The following is a 17711-nucleotide window of genomic DNA, read 5'->3' on the forward strand; positions in this document are numbered from 1 at the left end:
GATATGTTTATCAAGTACCACATACACTTCGTTTTACAGTAATCCCATTCTATTTGCCGTGATGGCGTTGCATATACTGAACTCAGCTCCATGCATATGGCTTTTCATGGCGTCTTGCCAGTCTCTTGGATATCACATCGCGATTAAATAAGTCCCAAATGCATCGACTGACCATTAGGCTGATGAAAAACGCATCAGACCTCAATTACAGTTAATCCATAAAACCAATAGCTTTCTCAGTAAAAACCGCTGCTTTATGTTGACGCAGGATTTGTACGGCTTAACGGTGCCGCCGTTAAAGTACAAAAGGTCACAAACTTTTGACCAATACTGCTTTAAAGAACCAATATCACTGAGCGTAAAAAAACGAAGATTTTACACAAATTAACAGCAATGCGGAGCACACGTCAGCCGTTTCACATAGACATACTCCATCAGCGCCGAGTGCTTCTTAATCATAAAACTGAACGGCAACTCCAGCAGCACCACCACGGCCAACAAATACCAGCTCAACCGCAAGAAAAAGGGCCGCTCCCGCCCCGGCTGACTGGCCAGGACCGCCGGCACGAACCCGGGCACCATAAACGCCTCGCTGAGATCGTAGCTGCAGTCGCGGTACTTGTTCGCGTCGACAAAATACTGCTTCTGCATGGCGTACGCCGAAATGGTCGCCTCGTCGGCCAGCTCGTAGTGCTTGCGGAAGCGGACGCGGGTGTGGTCGGCCGCTTGGAGGCGCTCCAGCTGGTGCGGCGCACTGACGTCCGCCCAGTGCGTGTACTCGAAGGCTTGGTGGCCGCGCCACGTCACGCACTTCTCCTCGTAGGTCTCCGTGCGGGTGCGCCGGTCGTCGCCGCTGCCCTCCTCCACGGTGCGGGTGCGCGTCTCCATGTGGTAGCACTCCATGATCCACACGATGGCCGGCGGGGCTACAATAACGGTGACCTTTACACTTCAGTTCCAGACTAATTTAACACAACGGAATAAATCGTGCCGATAATACAGAATACGAGTACGAGGACAATTGGGTGCTCTGAACATACCCTCCCGATTAGGGTGCGATGAGCACCCGGGAACTAACTTTACAGAAAATTTTACTTTAAAAAAATGTTATACTCAAGTACTCTAACCGTCTATTTCGACAAATTACGGCCCAAAAAAAAGTTATCGTATCTTCTAACTACATTTTAGAAGATCATAGTGCTTCACAATTCTAAGTCACAGAATAAACATTACTACAAATCTAGAATAGAACATAACACGATATTGGAAATTGATAAATAAATGTGTACGAGTACTCGTACTGGTTGTTGTGCACTTTAAACTTGGATTAAATTTTAGAATTCTGACCGTGATGCCAGTAGCGTTGCGAGCTGCTGACTAGTCGGATGTTCATTGCAACCTAATTGTGAATGGTATTCACAGCACCCAAATGTCCTCGTACATTAAATCAGAACGGCGGATACCGTGCAACTACTGTAGAGTGTTGTTTTTCCAGTGTTTAAATTTTCTTGAATGTCATTGACGAAAATCAGAGGTAGTTTTGCTAGACCAGTGTATTTCCGCTAAACAGATAATCAGCGATTAAATTTACTGCAAGGATATGTTAATAACAAGTAAAAAAATCTAAAACTGGCAGATTCGCAAGGTTTATGGTTATTCGCGTGTTTAAATTGTCTAATTTAAGTTTTAAGAACTCATATTCTTTATGAATTTCATAATACACACTGGCAATAAAGATAAAAATTAATCAAGTTCGCCGATAAGCAAAACAAGTAGAAGCTATATAAAGCCAGAAATTTAGAACATAATTTCCTTTATGCCGCACCGACAAGCCATCTGACCAACAAGGCCAAACAGACGTCCATTTCGGCTACACAATAAAACCGGTTTTTTTCAGTCTTAACTTCGACAACCGGTTATATACAGATGCGCTTTAAATTCGATCCTGTAAAGTCGAACTGACGTAGTTACGCTCGTACGCTTTGTATGGACGCTGATCATAAATCACCGAGTAGCGAGTTGAGCGTAATTCCGAAATAGAAAAATGTCCTAAATTATATTTACCGGTCGCGCTGTCAGCGAATCTTACCGGCTCGCACAGCATCGACATGGTAGTGGATATTGGCCGCTTCATTAGGGTTGCTGAGGAACTTGTAATTCGATCCCCAGCAGAACACGTCCAGCAGGTAGATGAAGTAGCCCAACCCGAAGAGCACGCCCCCGGCCACCAGCCCCCACGTGACGGACGCCACCCCGCCAATAACGAGCAGGACGATGCCGGCCACAATCGCCAAGAGCAGGAACATGCGGGCGTAGGTGGAACCGGCGCTGAACATTTCCGAACAGGCGGAGTGCGAGGAGGCGCCCGCTTCCGGGAACGTGGCGGCCTGTTGGCTGGCCTTGATGCTCTGCATCACTTCCTCGTAGGAGGGAGGGGGCAGCGGACTGCCCTCGAAGGGCGGGGCGCTCGGCGTGGCGAAACCGCTGATCTTCGTATCCATCGTAAGTATTTTCAGTTAGTGGATTTAATTCGATGCCTCCGCCGATTAAGAATTTTCCAGTCTGTTTTCCGTCGCGTAAAATGAACGCTCGAGTAAGAAATGCAGCAAAGGAGAAGTACTCACACGCTTATCTATAATTCAACAGAGACAGTTAAGGATTAAGGGAGATACGCTTGACGGTTGAGAAATAGAGGGATAAGTGTCTCCGATACGATAAACGGATTGTTCAGATATAATACCAGAATTCTACAGTAATCACTCAAATTATAATGAACGGTACACGCTTGCTGGATGTGCGAAATTTTCCGCAGTCTGACATGTCTGACAACATACGCTATAAATAAAGCACACCGGTGCGCTTACAGATAGTAGTACCAGCAATGCAGCGCATGTGCTATCTGATAGCTGTTACAATTCCACCCTTTGACCCTTGTGTCTACAAGTCTACAACGGTTCGTCGGCCCCGACCGAATGATGCATCATAAGTTATATACATAAACACAGACCGACTGTGTCCGGCATTGGCGCGATACCGGCAGCCGGTGGTGTTAGAAACGGATTCCGGACAACTTAGTTATATGAATACTAAACATCTCTAGCAGGTGTTCGGCCTCTCTTCATTGTCCCGGGTGATCTCATCTCCTGATAAACCGATTTTCATGCTTTAAAATATTCTAGAATCCTTTCAGGGCGGTGGATGTTGTGAGACTAATGACCTTTTGCTGTTTTAAGAATTCTCAGGCCGGTGGTCACTCAAAAGCTTGTTACCATCGATGCCATAGGGCTAACATGAGCTGGCCTGTTACCACGGGCACGTTCTACTGCACTTGCACAAGAAACAGTTTGGCTTCGCCTCTGTATTTCTTGTGGTTACCCGACGGAAACCGCGCTTATTTCAATCAATTCATAATTTGATATTGGAGATTTTGATAAGATCTGAAAGGAAGTCGAAAAGCACATTACCGTTTTCTTTTATTTCACTTGATCACTGTCGCACCCTGCGGCCCAATGCTCTGAGCTGTATCAAGGTTCGGTCAATCTCTCGCATAATTACTGTATAGCAGCCCAATTCACTAAACAGTAATACTACGACGTAATTCTACGACTTCCGTAATTCTACGACTTCGAGTAACAGAAAGCCCTAACTCACTTATTTACAGTGCCTAGTCGTAAGCCAATATTCATCCGTGCTCAGCTTGTACCTGCTCATACGTAAGCATTAATACAAATGCGTGTGCTGCATATTGCGTAGACAGGCTTATGAATCATGTGTGCCCAGTGGGCGGAGATCTTAATCATATAAATCATAATGATATCAGCTATCGATATCTCTTACCTAAAATTAAATATAATACTATGTTGGTGAACTTGGGCTACTTAGCGAATAACCCAGAAAAATCAAATATCAAATATGCAACTACGAACATGTTAACCAACACCGGCACGTTCGGCAAAGTGTATCTGTATTCTGTAGTCTGTACAATGTACATACATTTTAAATCAACTGAAAAGCCATCAGAATTCAGGGAGGAACAAGGGCAAGAGCAAGAATGATTTCAGAACATTCAGGCATATTCAGAACATCGATAATTCTACATATTATGTTAGAAGTTAGAACTGGTCAATTGGTACAAGCACCCATTCGGATGTTTCCGGTTCAACTAGCACCAAGGAGATGCAAACCTTCACAACAAATCTCATTGGTACGGCTGGTCGGGCTAGGATTGTGATTCATAACGGCATATCGCAGGCTTATCATTGATCATTCTGCCTTTTTAACTGGTCAACGAAGAGATACGGCACGTTTTCCGCATTACAGCTTCAGCAGCCAAAACATACACATCTGGAAAAAACAGATTTTGCAGTGTGAGCCAACGCACAAATTTCACTTATTTATGAGCATACGTCGTATCCAGACATACAGAAACAAACTGCGCCAAAAATGAGCCGTTGAACGGTTATTCGGTTGCTTACCGACATAGTAAGTTATATTTGTGCTTTAAATTTTCGCTCTAACGGCTATTTACCGAACCGGTCATGTCGGCTAGTAACGGTGAATATTTCATTGACCCTTCTGGAAGTACGACGCTGCTGGCTGATACGGCCCCTCCGATCGCGGTGCAGCCTTTAATTATTCGGAGATTGTTGCCCGCCACCGTCACTTCCCATCCCGTTCGTGGCGCTGAATCCGACGAAAAACCCCCAAAGCGCCCTTATTTCCGGTGGGATGCGTTCGACGAAAACGTCTTACTGGAATGGCTGGAAGAAAACTACGAGCGTTGGAGAAGCGCTGCCGTTATGGCGGGCAGACCACACCGGAAAACGATGCACGGGCAGACCAAAACGGGGATGGCGAGGGAATTTCGCCAACATCTCCTGGCCAAAGGCAGTGCGCACCATAGACCGGTCAACAATATTCGGGAGAAGATTGGCAATCTGGAGAAATCGTACCGTCAAGCGGAAGACTTGCTGAGGAATACCGGCGATCCAAAGACAACGCGCACCGAAAAGCTGAATAGTCTGGTTTTAAAAAGTAAGAATAAGTAGAATACAAATTAGGTTATAATTATAAAGACATGAGCCAATTATCTGTATTTTTAGTGTTATTACGCGTATAGTCTAGAATTATCAGAAAGCCGTTGTTTATTGTACAGGCATTAGCGTATTGAATTGTTGATAAATGTGTGAGTTAAATAATTCATAAAATGATTTTACTGTACTTGGCAGATAATATGCTTTTCGTGTCTCTATTAATTTCCAGATGAAATATGCTTGTCTGATGCTTAAACAAATTTAAAAATAAGGCTTTTCAGGACTTAAACAGTGATAATTGTCAAAGCACGACATACACTACTCTGTTTTCAGCTTCGATCTTGAAGAAGTGCAGGCATTTCGTTCGGTTGGAAAAACTGATGGGAAGACGGTCCTATAATCAAGCAGCACGTGGCGAGGCCTTGGCAATGCCTGATGTCGGTAGCACAGCAGCGCAGATATTGCCGCAGGATTCTGTCGGCGGTAAAGCAGCAGGAGCAGCCGCAATAACAAAGGTCACCCGCGACGAAAAGGGGCTGACGAAAAACGTGCGCAACCCGCGAGAAAACCGCTCCGCCTTTGCTGACGATGAATTGAAGGGAGTCGATAAAGGGGACGGAACGGAAAAGGAGGAAAGCGATAGTGAGGAGGCCGAAGATGAACAGGAGTTGGAGATGGATCCGCAGACTGCCCACTGGATACTGCAGCTACTCGCACAGAAGGAACAGTTCTACCAGAAGAAAATGGCGATGCAGAAGGAATTTTGGGATAAGCAGCTGGCACTGCGACGAGAAGAGCTTCGTGTGCGAACACTGGAGGCGGAAAATCAGCGGATAATTGCCGAAAGTCAGCGGGCGGAAATCGAAAAGTACCGCAACTTCCTCCAACACAAGATGATGGCACTGGTCAGCAACAACATGGCACTTAGTGACCAGTCGCCGAAGTAGCCTCTTTTGCGTGCAGAAATACAGCGAAATCTACGGACTATTTTGGACATTCCTTGAATATTGTTAATGTCTTAATGCTAATTAACGACTGCAGCTATTATTGTTGTTGTCTGTTTGTTTTTAGTGGGGTGTATTGTACTAATATTTACGCGGGAAATAACGAAATTTTATGCAGCGTTTATCGCCTTCAGCCTTGTACTGCAATTGGCAGCGTCGCAACGCACGTACGTATACGTACAAATGAGTGCTATTAATTGCAAGGACCGCATTTGATAACTCCCTCTTCCATGTTCAGCAACAGTACAAATATCATAATTTTATACATTTCTACGACTACAAGTAATTTCAAGCCGTCCTCGATAGGTTTTATGTGTATTACTGGTACGAGTACATGAAGAATCTGCTTCAGCGCATCTGGAAAAAACTACGCTACATCGTACATGGTAAAATATTAAGAGTATAATTATACGAGTATATAGCATTGAGTACTAATCTTCCGTAATCGACTATTTGACAGCATATTTAAAAAATAACTGACATATCGTAGAGCAAGGGCGTACAATGATAATTTTCAGGTAGATGCTCTTCCATACAGTCCCTTTCGTTTGACTTTTCGTTATACGTAAAATCGCTTTATATTTTATAATAAGTTATTTTTCTGTATTTTGATATGTACCGGTATTTGCATATATCTAGCACCTACTGCAGAGTAGGTGCTAGATGCATATAACATCAACATATGCATACACCGACACCGTATGCATATGTTTATGTAACTTATTATAATTTTAATCTCTCAATATGTATACAACGAGCTTCGCTCAACGATACCAATCAGATGAAGAATTTATCCCAGTTAACATGTAACTTATATGTAACGACGATGTCCGAATCGGTGTCGCACTGCGGTTTGGATTGCCAGTGGTAGTGGCGCACAACTGTATTGCATGCGGTAAGCAAGTGGAAACTAACGGACACCACGGGTTATCCTGCAATAACAACCAAAGGACGATGGGCGACCAGGAAATTAACAGTATTGCTAAGGATTGTTGTGAAAGTGCCGGTTTTCCCTGTCAACTGGAACCGACCGGCTTATCGAGTAAGGACGGAAAAAGGCCCGACGGGATTACGCTGATTCCAGTCCGCCAAGGGAAACCACTGGTGTGGGACGTAACCAGTTGGTGCACGGTCGCAGGCTCTCATGTCACCGGCAGCTCGAGGAAAACTGGATACGTGGCTCAGCTCGCAGAAAATGCCAAGCGCCGGACATATTCGTTTGTGGAAAATGGAAATTTTCTTTATCCTTTAGTGATTGAGACGTTGGGAGTATTTGGCCCCGCTTTCAGTGAACTGTTGCATTTCATGGGCCGGAAAATTCGAGACTTAACTGGAGAAGCGCGCTCTACTGCTTTCATTAAGCAGCGCTTTAGTCTTGCCGTTGTAAAAGGAAATGCTACGGCTGTTTTGAGCACGTTACCTTTTAACCCAAGAGAAGATAGAGATTTTGGTTGTTTTTTTAATGTTTAAGTTTTAACTATTAAGTAGTGTACCGGCGCTTGCAGTCATTGTTATCGTGGTGGCTATTGCCTATTAAATCATATGTAACTTATATTAAGTCCACTTAATAAAATTATTTCGCAATAAAGTGCTGGGATTTGATTATTTTCTTACAGGACATTTACGATACTTCATGAAAAGATATAATCTCAGTTCAACTGTCAAAATATAATGTATTTAATTAACTGGTTAAACCATGCTTTTGTACGATGTATAGAAACATATGGAAACGCTTCCCGAGCGAACGCACTCGCTTCTCGCTTTGTAACAGCACATATCGTATTATTTATATCTAAAAACTTGATAAACAAAATATTCTCTCGTAACAAAATGAGTTCCATATAATCAGGCAAGCTCAGAAAATCAAGATTAACAACCTTGATTAGCAAAGTACCGAAAAAACGTAGGAAAAACTGGCATATACCGCCGCATTATGATTAAACAGTGAGCCGCTTAACGTACACGTACTCCATCAACACCGAGCGTTTCTTGATCATATAACTGAAGGGGAGCTCCAACAGGAACACCGCGGCGAACAGGTACCAGCGCAGCCTCAGGAACAGCGGCCGCTCCCCGCTCTTACTCGCCAACGTCGCCGGCACGAATCCCGGGAGCATGAAGGCCTCAATCAACTCGTAATTAACGTCCCGGTGCTTATTGGCCTCCACGAAGTGGTCCCGCTGCCCGGCGAACGCCGTCATCGTCACCTGGTCGCTCAGCTCATACCGCTTAACAAACCGCACCCGGGTGTGGTCGGCTTCTTGGAGGCGCTCGGCCTGCCGGGGATCCGACACATCGTTCCAGTACGCAAACTGGAAGGCGAGTTGACCCGACCAGGTGGGTACCCGCACCGAGTACGTCTCGATGCGGGAGGTGCGGTTCCGCCCACTCCCCGAGTACACGGTGCGGGTGCGCATCTCCATGTGGTAGCACTCCATAATCCAGACGATGGCGGGGGCGGCGGCCCGCACCGTCTGGATGTGCCGGTCGATGTCGGCCACCGGAGATTTGTGGCTGAGGAACTGGAAGTTAGAGCCCCAGACTACCACGTCGATCCAGTAGATGAGGTAGCCGACGCCGAAGAGCAGGCCGCCCAGGACCACCTGTACGACGCCGCCGGTGGCGCCCCCGTAGATGAGGAGGACCAGGCCGATGAGGTTGACGATGAGGAGAGTCAGGCGGGCGTAGGTGGAGGCCGAGGAGAAGAGCTCCCTGGCTGGGGGAGGGGGCCGGCGCGGCCTCCGGGAAGTGGAAGGCCTCCTGGCCCTCCTTGAGGCTCTGCATCACCTCCTCGTAGGAGGGGGGTGGTGGGGAGACGCCCTCGTAGGCCGGGGGAGGATCCGGGGCGCTGGCGATTTCGCTCATTTTGGCGTCCATGGAGAAATCAAGAGCCTGGCGCTGCGGATCAGTTGGCTATTTAGCAGGCTAGAGTCTCGTTCGTTAAATCGGAATTACGACGAATTACCGTGTTCGGCCGGGATATTTTACAACGCCTCTGAGATAATCAGTATCATAATTCCAACAAAAATATTAATGAGCGTAGAGCATTGGTTTTGGTGGGTGCGATGAAGGTATTAGTCACCATGAAATAAACGTTCGAGATTATTTTGCATTTTGCGTGGTAAAAGGCTTGATAAACGGGTTACCGCGAATATGAACGATCATTCCTTATACGATGAGAATCGGCCAGGTTTCCATAGAATACTGGTTAACGTAGGCACTTGGGATGCATTATCCAAAAACCCGAGCTTATCCAACATTCTCGGGAAAGAGAGATTTTAAAAAGCTAGCTGGGCTATAATATCAGATTAGCACAATTTAACGTCGTACACTTGAAATTTCTCATGCGCACAGCATGCCGATGATCGATCGGTTTACTTACATGTCTGTCTGGCAGTCAAGTCAAACAGATGTTCGCCCGTATCTGTACATCACTACATCTGAATAATCCGTACTCCGTACCAACGGCAAGGTCGGTAACGTACAACATGTAAGCCGGTTTAGCTGTGCATATTTTTACCCGTACAGCGGTGTGCGTTATACGACGAAAAGCATGTAGCGTGTTATGGGACTACAACTTCCGATTGCCGGTACATTTATGCGGCGTCAAGACCGACAAACCCAAGCATACGCTGAACATGCGCCATGCATTTGCAGACGATGCTACGCAATAATGCTCTATTTCGCGACTGTTAGTGTGTGCAGTACCGGTTCTGTTGAATACAACTGCAGGTACTCTACATGGGAAAAAAACATCAGCAATTTCTTTCACATTGACAAAAGACCAGTAGTTTATGCACGAGTAAACTGTTCGGTAGTCGGATAATTTTACTACATCTAAATGGAATGTATTACCAATAAGAGATAGGGACAAAATTAAAACCGTATAACGGACTTGTATACATTTGCACCAGACATGTTCTGGATCTACCTCTACCTAAGGGAAATGGCCCGGTACAAACGTCAAAATGGGATACCTACACTAGAATTTTTGCTTTGGCGCACTCCCAATCAATTTTCTGTAACACCTTATATCATTCTAAAGCTAAATGATTTATAGACAATATACATATTTCATTTGACTTTAGAATGATATAAAGTATTATAAAAAGTGATTCGGAGTGCGGGAAAGCGAAAGTTTTAGTGTATGTATGACGTATCCCATTTTTGACACCATGTACCGGGTCATTTCCCTTAAGTAGGCAAGCAGCGTGCAAGTACAGTATTTCGGTTTGTAACTGTTTTTTTATTTCCTTTCGATAGCAATAGGATGTTTTTCGATCATTATATTTATTACAACGTAATTGTTGCAAATGTATAGCTCGCGCTGTGCACGTGGTAATTTAATTGAACATTGATTTTGTTGTACATGTACACGTAAATGCGGTGTGTACATTGTACGAGTACATATGCATATACTGCAGCACTGAACAATCACATACTAATTACTAGGGTAGTCTTTTTGGCACGGCACCTTGTGAACTATCAACTTTTTGGCAAGGCACCTTGTGAAGTATCAAACAAAAAACGAAGGATTACTGATTCCAATATATTGTAAAACAGCCAGCCAGCTGCTTTTTAGTACAACTCAGAGCACGGTACTTGACTGCGTACTTTAAAAACTTAATAAAGAAAAATCAAACACTTTGCAATTTCTCGCATTCCGGACACTTACACGATGTGGATTCGAGTCCGGTAGGCGAGGCGACACTGTATACTCTGAGTTGTCCAACATTAAAAACCTTGATAAAGTTTTCTCAACCTCGTGTATAAGCTTCATTCATGCTTGTGTAAAAGCAATAATTATAGTGTAATCTAATTTGGAAAAACTCTTTTTATATGTGAACAATGCGGATAATAATCGCAATAAAACCGTAACCGTGCCTTCGGTGTCCGGTACACCCGAATCCATCTTGAAAAAATGTCCGGAATGCGAAAACGTCAAAGTTTCTGTATAACGAATAACACAGGCGGGCGCGTATAACCTCGAAGCAACATTAGTGTATATGTACTTCAATAACGTCGCAGGTCAGTCTTTTGCAGTAAACATATTCAATCAGTCCCGATTGCTTCTTCATCATAAAGCTGAACGGCAACTCCAGCAAAAACAGCACCGCCAGCAAATACCAGCGCAGTCGCAAGAAGAACGGCCGCTCCGGCGTCTTGCAAGCCAGAATGTTGGACTCGAACCCCGGGATGACCAGCTCCTCCGTCAGATCGTACGACACATCGCGGCAGCGGTTGGCGTCCACGAAGCAGTCGCGCTGCCGGTCGAAGGCGCACTGCGTCGCCGCGTCGGCCAGCTCGAAGAGTTTGGCGAAGTGGATGCGGAGGTGCTGGGATTTCTTCATGTGCTGCAGCTGCTGCGGCGCGGTGACGTCCGTCCAGCGCATGTACTCGAAGTGCTGCGAGCCGCGCCAGGTTACTACCTTCTCCGTGTATGTCTCCTGCCGTTCGCGCTGGTCGTCGCCGCTGCCTTCCGTCACCCAGCGGGTGTGCGTTTCCGTGTGGTAGCACTCCATGTACCAAATAACTGCTGGTGCACCTGTAGGTACATAGACATTTTGCTAACATTTTTCGACATTTGTTACCTAGCTTTTAATTGACTCTCTATCGGCTACAGTTCCCGATCACGATAGCACCGAAGACGTTTTTCTGTTACCAGTTTGTTCTGGTACTTGGTTTGTACTTGTTTCATGATACTTATTGAAGGTCCTCATTGAATTTACGGAATGGCTGTCCGCCCGGATATTCAGGGCGCAAAACTATGCACATTATCCATGCGCGCGAAGCAGTTTGCCTGTATGCTTCGAATTTTTTGTACGTTGTAATTTTATATAACATAATAAGCTTCCTGGTTCGAAATTTATTTCGTTACGTGAAGATACGAAACAATCAGCTTAAGAGACGTGACCTTGGTACCGAATTCGTGTACATGTACCCGGTACATCTACGTGCACTTACATCGTATGCACCTGGCACCAAATTTACCGGAAGTTTTGCTTTCGCACACTCAAACGTTTTTGCATTATTTTGCAACATCTTACAGCCAAATAATTAGCGTAAATAAACATGAAAACCATATTGCATATTCGCTTTAAGTGTTCACGTTTTGGTGCTTGTGCATTGATGCAAACTCCGTGTACATATATCGACAAACCTCTTGCTAGTTGCTACCGCTTAATCGTACGTAAAAAATGTTATTTAATTATTATTGTTTCACCCATAAATCTGCAACCGGATGTTGCTCGCACAAACGGTTTTTTATGCCTATATATATAGGTAAATCATTTAGATACTGTACGATCGAAAGGTCATAAAGGAATGCTAAATGTGTTGAAAATGCGGAAAGCAAAACTTCTCGCGCATCACGCATATATCCACGAATTTGGTACCATGTACCAGAGTAACACGACTGCGCTTCCTTTTTGGTTAGTGGCGCAGCCAGTATTGCTACTGGCTATACCCGCTACATCATAATTATAGCTTATTAGTTAATTAATGTTGGCATGAGTTGTATTGCGATAAAATAAATAAACTTAATTAAAGCGTCATTCATTTGCTACGTACTGGATCGGACGGAATCCACATGGCTGGCGATATCCTTGACCAAAGCGATATTGCTCAAATACTTGAAATTCGATCCGCAGCACAGCACGTCGCTGATGTAGACCAGGTAGCCGACGCACAGCAGTGTGGCGCCAACGCGCAGCATCCAGTCCGGCGTCCGAGGAAGAATGCCATAGGCGATCAGCAGGCCGATACTGAACAGAATCAGGAAGACTAGGAGGATGCGGCAGTAGGTGGCGCAGCTGGTGAACATCTCGCGGGCGGCTGACTCGGCGCTGGGCAGCGGCGGCTGCGCAGCGTCCTCCCGCTGGACCTGTTCGTAGGACGGTGGTGGCTTCTCGACTGTCTCCAGTAAAACGACCGTCTCCGTTGCGGTCGGTGTTGATTTCTCTGTTTCTGGCATTATTCATGCGTTGAGCACTGGTGTGCGTCTTAATTCCTCGAATTCACCAGCAATGAAAGGAGTTTATTAAAACGCTCTCTTAAAACGAGTTTATTTAATAAAACGTTTTGTGCAGCAGCGCTGGCTGCAAGTGAATGGCTGTTGTACTTAAAGCGAAGAAAGGTTATCAAAACGTTTATAAATATTCGGAATAGGATGCATTAAGCTCTATGCGTGTAATGTACTCGCAGAATGCCAGCGTATAATTACAGTATGTAATTCAAATTAATGGCATTTATCGCGCTAGAAGAATAAGTGTTTGTTTTGCGGATTGTTGGGATATGATATGACCGGAGTAGGTTTATCGATGTTGATTAAACCAAGCCGCTTTTGTTTGATGGAGATAGTTGTGCTCGTATGTTATGCACCGCAGCAGCTTGATAGTCCATTACATATCGGACTATTACACTTCGCACTAAATTCATTAATTTAATAGCTGGAAGCATTAGCATTAATATTGATAACTGATGCTTGCAGCTATAATAATGCGAAGTAAATTTCTAAATTATTTAAATTTGTTAATTATTCTTATAAATTTGAAGTAAGTCCTTCGAATACGTCGCGCAAGTCGGACAAATTTGCTAGGAAGAAAGTGAAGGAAACCTAACAAATGGGAGACAAACCGTGTCGTGTGGTAACCAGGCTAATCCCTTGAGGGAAGTGAGTCGGTACATGGTAACAAATTTCTGTACATGCACGAAACTAAAACGTACGGACCTTCAATAAGTATCACGTGAAAGTACAAACTAAGTACTAGAAAAGAGAAGTTTGATTAAGTATGCAAACGAGACAGCGGCAACTACTGCTCCTTAGGGGTGAACTGCCATTCACGCACCCCGATGTTAGGGGGCCAGTTGTCTGCCGTGAACATTTTTTCAGACTCACTGGCGTAAGAACCAACACGTGCGAACAAACTATTCTTACGACCCTTTTTAGCAGAATAAATTGAGACAAATCTGACAGAGATCCCGATGGATTCGATGGTTGCCTTCAATCTTTTTCTCTCTTTCCTTGTCGGTTTTAGAGACACGCTTAAGCTGTAGGGTCGACATGATGATGTCATTTGAAGCGTTAGAAGCCTTCTCGCGAGTACCGCGAACCACTTTTCCCTTTTTAACGATGGTTGTCCAGGATTCTTTGGTAACGGGCCCACTGAGAGGGGTTTCATCGAAGCAAGGAGGGGAAACCTTGCAGTCAGGGGTTGACGCTTGTGAAACTTCATTGGACGGGGAACCTTTCACTGGTGTGTCGACAGGTGTCGTTGTGGTGGATCGAAACCCGGAGGGTTGAGGAACTAATCCACCAGTTGCGACGGTATTCGTAGGTAATTTGACAGTGGTTGCTTTCAAGGCTGTAACTTCGTCCCGGAGTGCCTGCAGTGTTGCAGAGGCCTCATCGTACCTTTTCTGTCGTTCTTGTAATTCGCGTATCTGGGCCTTCGCCGTAGTTAGCTCTGCGTTAAGGCGCTTGTTTTCTTCCACGATCGGGGTGATAAGCGGGGAGACTTGGGCCTGGAAGCACTTGGTAATCAAGCCGTTCAAATCCTCGTGGTATACAGGGTACTTTTGTACGCATTCCAGATCGCTGGCTATGGCTGGGATCATCTGTCGTATCAAAGGGATAAGCTTGGTAAAGACCACTGATCCTTGGCCGTTCCATCAGGGAATAGCTTGGCAAGTTTCTCAATGGAGAAAGGCTCGTAGCCATCATCCTCGCTGGCATTGTCAGGCATGGTTGTCCAAAAGGGGAGCACGGGTCCGGCCCCAGATCCGTTGACAATGAATAAATCAGCCAAACAAAAATTGTAAATGAATACCAAAAATTAATTCGTGCGAAAATTCCGTATATTTTTTCGTACCGGTCAGTTCATAATTTAGCTTATACAGATCGTCAAAATTTTTATACAGATCGTCAAAAATGCACGAAACTTGTACTTTAATTTAAAACCTGGAAACGCACATAAGTATGAAGATCGTTGTACACCGATCCACAGTTATCGCACGTTTTTCAAACTTCAAAATGATTTCCAAAAATTTTGAATCGTTTTAAATTTGAAAAAAAGTTTGGTGCAACAGATCCGTAAAATAACGGTTTTCCTGCTTATGTGCATTTCCATGTAGAATGTACATAAAGAAGACCGGTGCACAATGACACTTTTGGTACACTTTAATGCGTTTAAACTTTTTGGAATTTTCTTCGAGCCATATTCCCGGAATCGATGTTTAGGAAAGCACTTGCAGTCTTTGTTTTATTAGTTGCTCTAGCATGACCTTTATGGTCCTAGAATGATCTAAACCTTTGCTGCTGCTGACGGAAAATTTTTGAAAAAATCCGAGGAATATGCATAAGAACGGTTGAATGAATTTAGCGTAACTGACTTCTGAAGCGAGTTTAACTGTTTTGCAGAGTAGTTTTGCTTTGAAAACGGAAATTTTTGAACCCACTACCACGCCACAGCTGCAAGGATAGTTCATAGATCACGCGTGTGCTAGTGACGGAGAGATGAGTACAATAGAATAAATACCGTAATATCAATCCTACCGACCTGACTCAACGACAGAGATTGAGCTAATAATTTCAATGTGGCATAACTAAATAATATGCGTAAGCTACGAACTACGCGAAGCGAGAATACGACTGCATTCCGACGATGTATTTTAATATGCGTAAGCTACGAACTACGCGAAGCGAGAATACGACTGCATTCCGACGATATATTTTAATAGTAAACTCCGAAACTGCCAAACTGAATGAGAACGAACTGATGCCAAAAATACTGCAACTATTGGACTTATATATGCGCGAAGCGCATCCGGTTAGCAAAGCCGAAAGTAGAAACCACAAAGGAGAAAGTGCTCGAATGCACAAAATACCCGTAAAGTACGAGTACAGGTATTATAGAAGTACGCACTACGCCGCTACCTTACACCATTAGTTTAAAATCCATGTTATATTGTGTGCAGGCTCCGTCCTGCCTGTTTAGTGAACTTAGCCGATATCTGATGGGCGCGATATTATTCCCACGGATCCTGAGAATGATAACTAGCATAAAAAGCTATATATGGGATTTATGGTTTACGGTAGAATCAGTGTGATGTTAGCTGTTGAACAATAAAAATTAACAGGAAAACACGCAAGTTGCGGTTGACTAAGTAGTCAGTGACCTAACATTTATTATTATTATTATTATTATTACGGCACAAGAGCAGACAACCCCGAAGGGACTTCAAGTCTGGTCGAACAAAACAATTTTCTGTTAACAAAACATTTAGGAGAGATTAACAGATCTGAGTAGAAATTTAAAAGAAGGTACAGAACTAGCTTCGAGAATTTTAGGATTAACAGCAAGAATTTTATCAAGAAGACGCTTTAGTCGCATTTCCATAGTCGACCCTCCGATAACTTTCTTTGGTACGGAAATCGAGGACCGTGACGAGCGATAGCTGATAATACGGAACGAGCAATAGCTGATTTGTACACCGTTGCAACGGTGCACTATCAGCTACTGCTCGTCCCCGTGGAGGAAGAGATTGCTTTAAAGGTCGTTCCGCATCGACGGGATGTTGACGGGAGACAGCACGCTTGGATCGACATTGGAGCGCTAGCCGTCTATTTCGCTGGTGCAGATGCGAAGACAGCGATACGGGATGCCGGACAATCGCTAATGAGTTCAGCGATCTGAAGGTCCCGAGCGACAGTCGATCACCGATATTCACAGGGGAAGCGAATGGTGTCGTGGACAAGTGGGAACGGGAGTCGGGAGTTTAACCGGTATGGTAGAGCGCCTGAGTGGGATAAGAGCAAGTATTTGCGTATAGTGTCGTTATGCTCGCTCGAACGAGTTATCAGGCCAGTAGTGAGACATGGCCACAGGCGATGGAACGAAAGCATTCGCAAGGCGACGGAGATTTCGAGGCGCAGTTTCGCGGTCGATTCCGACCCAAGGAAGCCGTTCCTGCAGTTCAGCGGGAGCTGTATCAACGACGCCAGCTGGCCGATGAAGATGTTGCGACCAATCCAGTGTCTAAAGGTGAGCAAATGCTACCTTGTTGACAGTGCATGCAATCGATGAATTCATTGCACTGTTGGTGAATGATGGAGAGTGATGATCGAGCCGATCAACGGCGGGTTGCTTGACCGTTTTAATACGATGGTGGTCTTGTCGCAGGCAAAAACACTACAGTAGTTCTACGGCAGGTGTGAGCCTTCCGTAGAACACTTGTGGTATTTTGCCTGTGTCCTGGTGCAACACGCGTTGCACAGGCGTGAGCTGCGGAAGCGCGACAAGCTTAGACGGCCGTGCGAACGTCGGGACATCCGAAGTCGCCTCAGCAGTTCGGACCACCAAGACGCTAGGAGTAGCGTAACCGCTCGTGTGGACAGAATCCGTCCAGCGGTGGGGACGAAGAGTCAGCGAGTCGACCAACTGCTACCAAACTCGGTGGAACTGGCTTCACAAAGTGACCGACCTTAGGATGCCAGCGCAGTTGCTACAACTGCGGTAAATTTAGACACCTCTTTGCCGTCGCCTTTGGTGGCTCCGGATCCTGGACTAACGCTTCCACCGGTTCGCTGTCAGACGCTGTCGCTTACAAGGGTGGGACAATTCTCTTCAAGCAGGTATTTGCGGCACCTCCGCGACGAAGATGACGGGCCATTTCG

At 45.1% G+C, this 17711-nt stretch overlaps 3 protein-coding genes across 3 annotated transcripts; 1 reads left to right on the top strand and 2 right to left on the bottom strand.

The window, feature by feature from the left end:
• Positions 1-240: 240 nt before the first annotated feature.
• Positions 241-2774, bottom strand: LOC129590976 (transmembrane protein 151 homolog). Its single transcript, XM_055486444.1, has 2 exons — positions 2090-2774; positions 241-926 (listed from the first exon to the last, which is right to left on the bottom strand). Exons 1-2 carry the CDS (start codon positions 2499-2501, stop codon positions 385-387), a joined length of 954 nt encoding a protein of 317 aa, XP_055342419.1. The 5' UTR covers positions 2502-2774; the 3' UTR covers positions 241-384.
• A 1621-nt stretch (positions 2775-4395) lies between these two features.
• On the top strand, positions 4396-6091 carry LOC129591011 (uncharacterized). Its single transcript, XM_055486491.1, has 2 exons — positions 4396-5034; positions 5367-6091. The coding sequence occupies exons 1-2, from the start codon at positions 4539-4541 to the stop codon at positions 5978-5980; spliced, it is 1110 nt and encodes a 369-aa protein (XP_055342466.1). The 5' UTR covers positions 4396-4538; the 3' UTR covers positions 5981-6091.
• Positions 6092-10543: 4452 nt separating this feature from the next.
• On the bottom strand, positions 10544-13228 carry LOC129590985 (uncharacterized). Its single transcript, XM_055486457.1, has 2 exons — positions 12608-13228; positions 10544-11582 (listed from the first exon to the last, which is right to left on the bottom strand). The coding sequence occupies exons 1-2, from the start codon at positions 13008-13010 to the stop codon at positions 11035-11037; spliced, it is 951 nt and encodes a 316-aa protein (XP_055342432.1). The 5' UTR covers positions 13011-13228; the 3' UTR covers positions 10544-11034.
• Positions 13229-17711: the final 4483 nt, after the last annotated feature.

Source organism: Paramacrobiotus metropolitanus, unplaced genomic scaffold (genome assembly GCF_019649055.1).
Source record: "Paramacrobiotus metropolitanus isolate TYO unplaced genomic scaffold, Prichtersi_v1.0 Parri_scaffold0000043, whole genome shotgun sequence".
Lineage (NCBI taxonomy): Eukaryota > Metazoa > Tardigrada > Eutardigrada > Parachela > Macrobiotidae > Paramacrobiotus > Paramacrobiotus metropolitanus.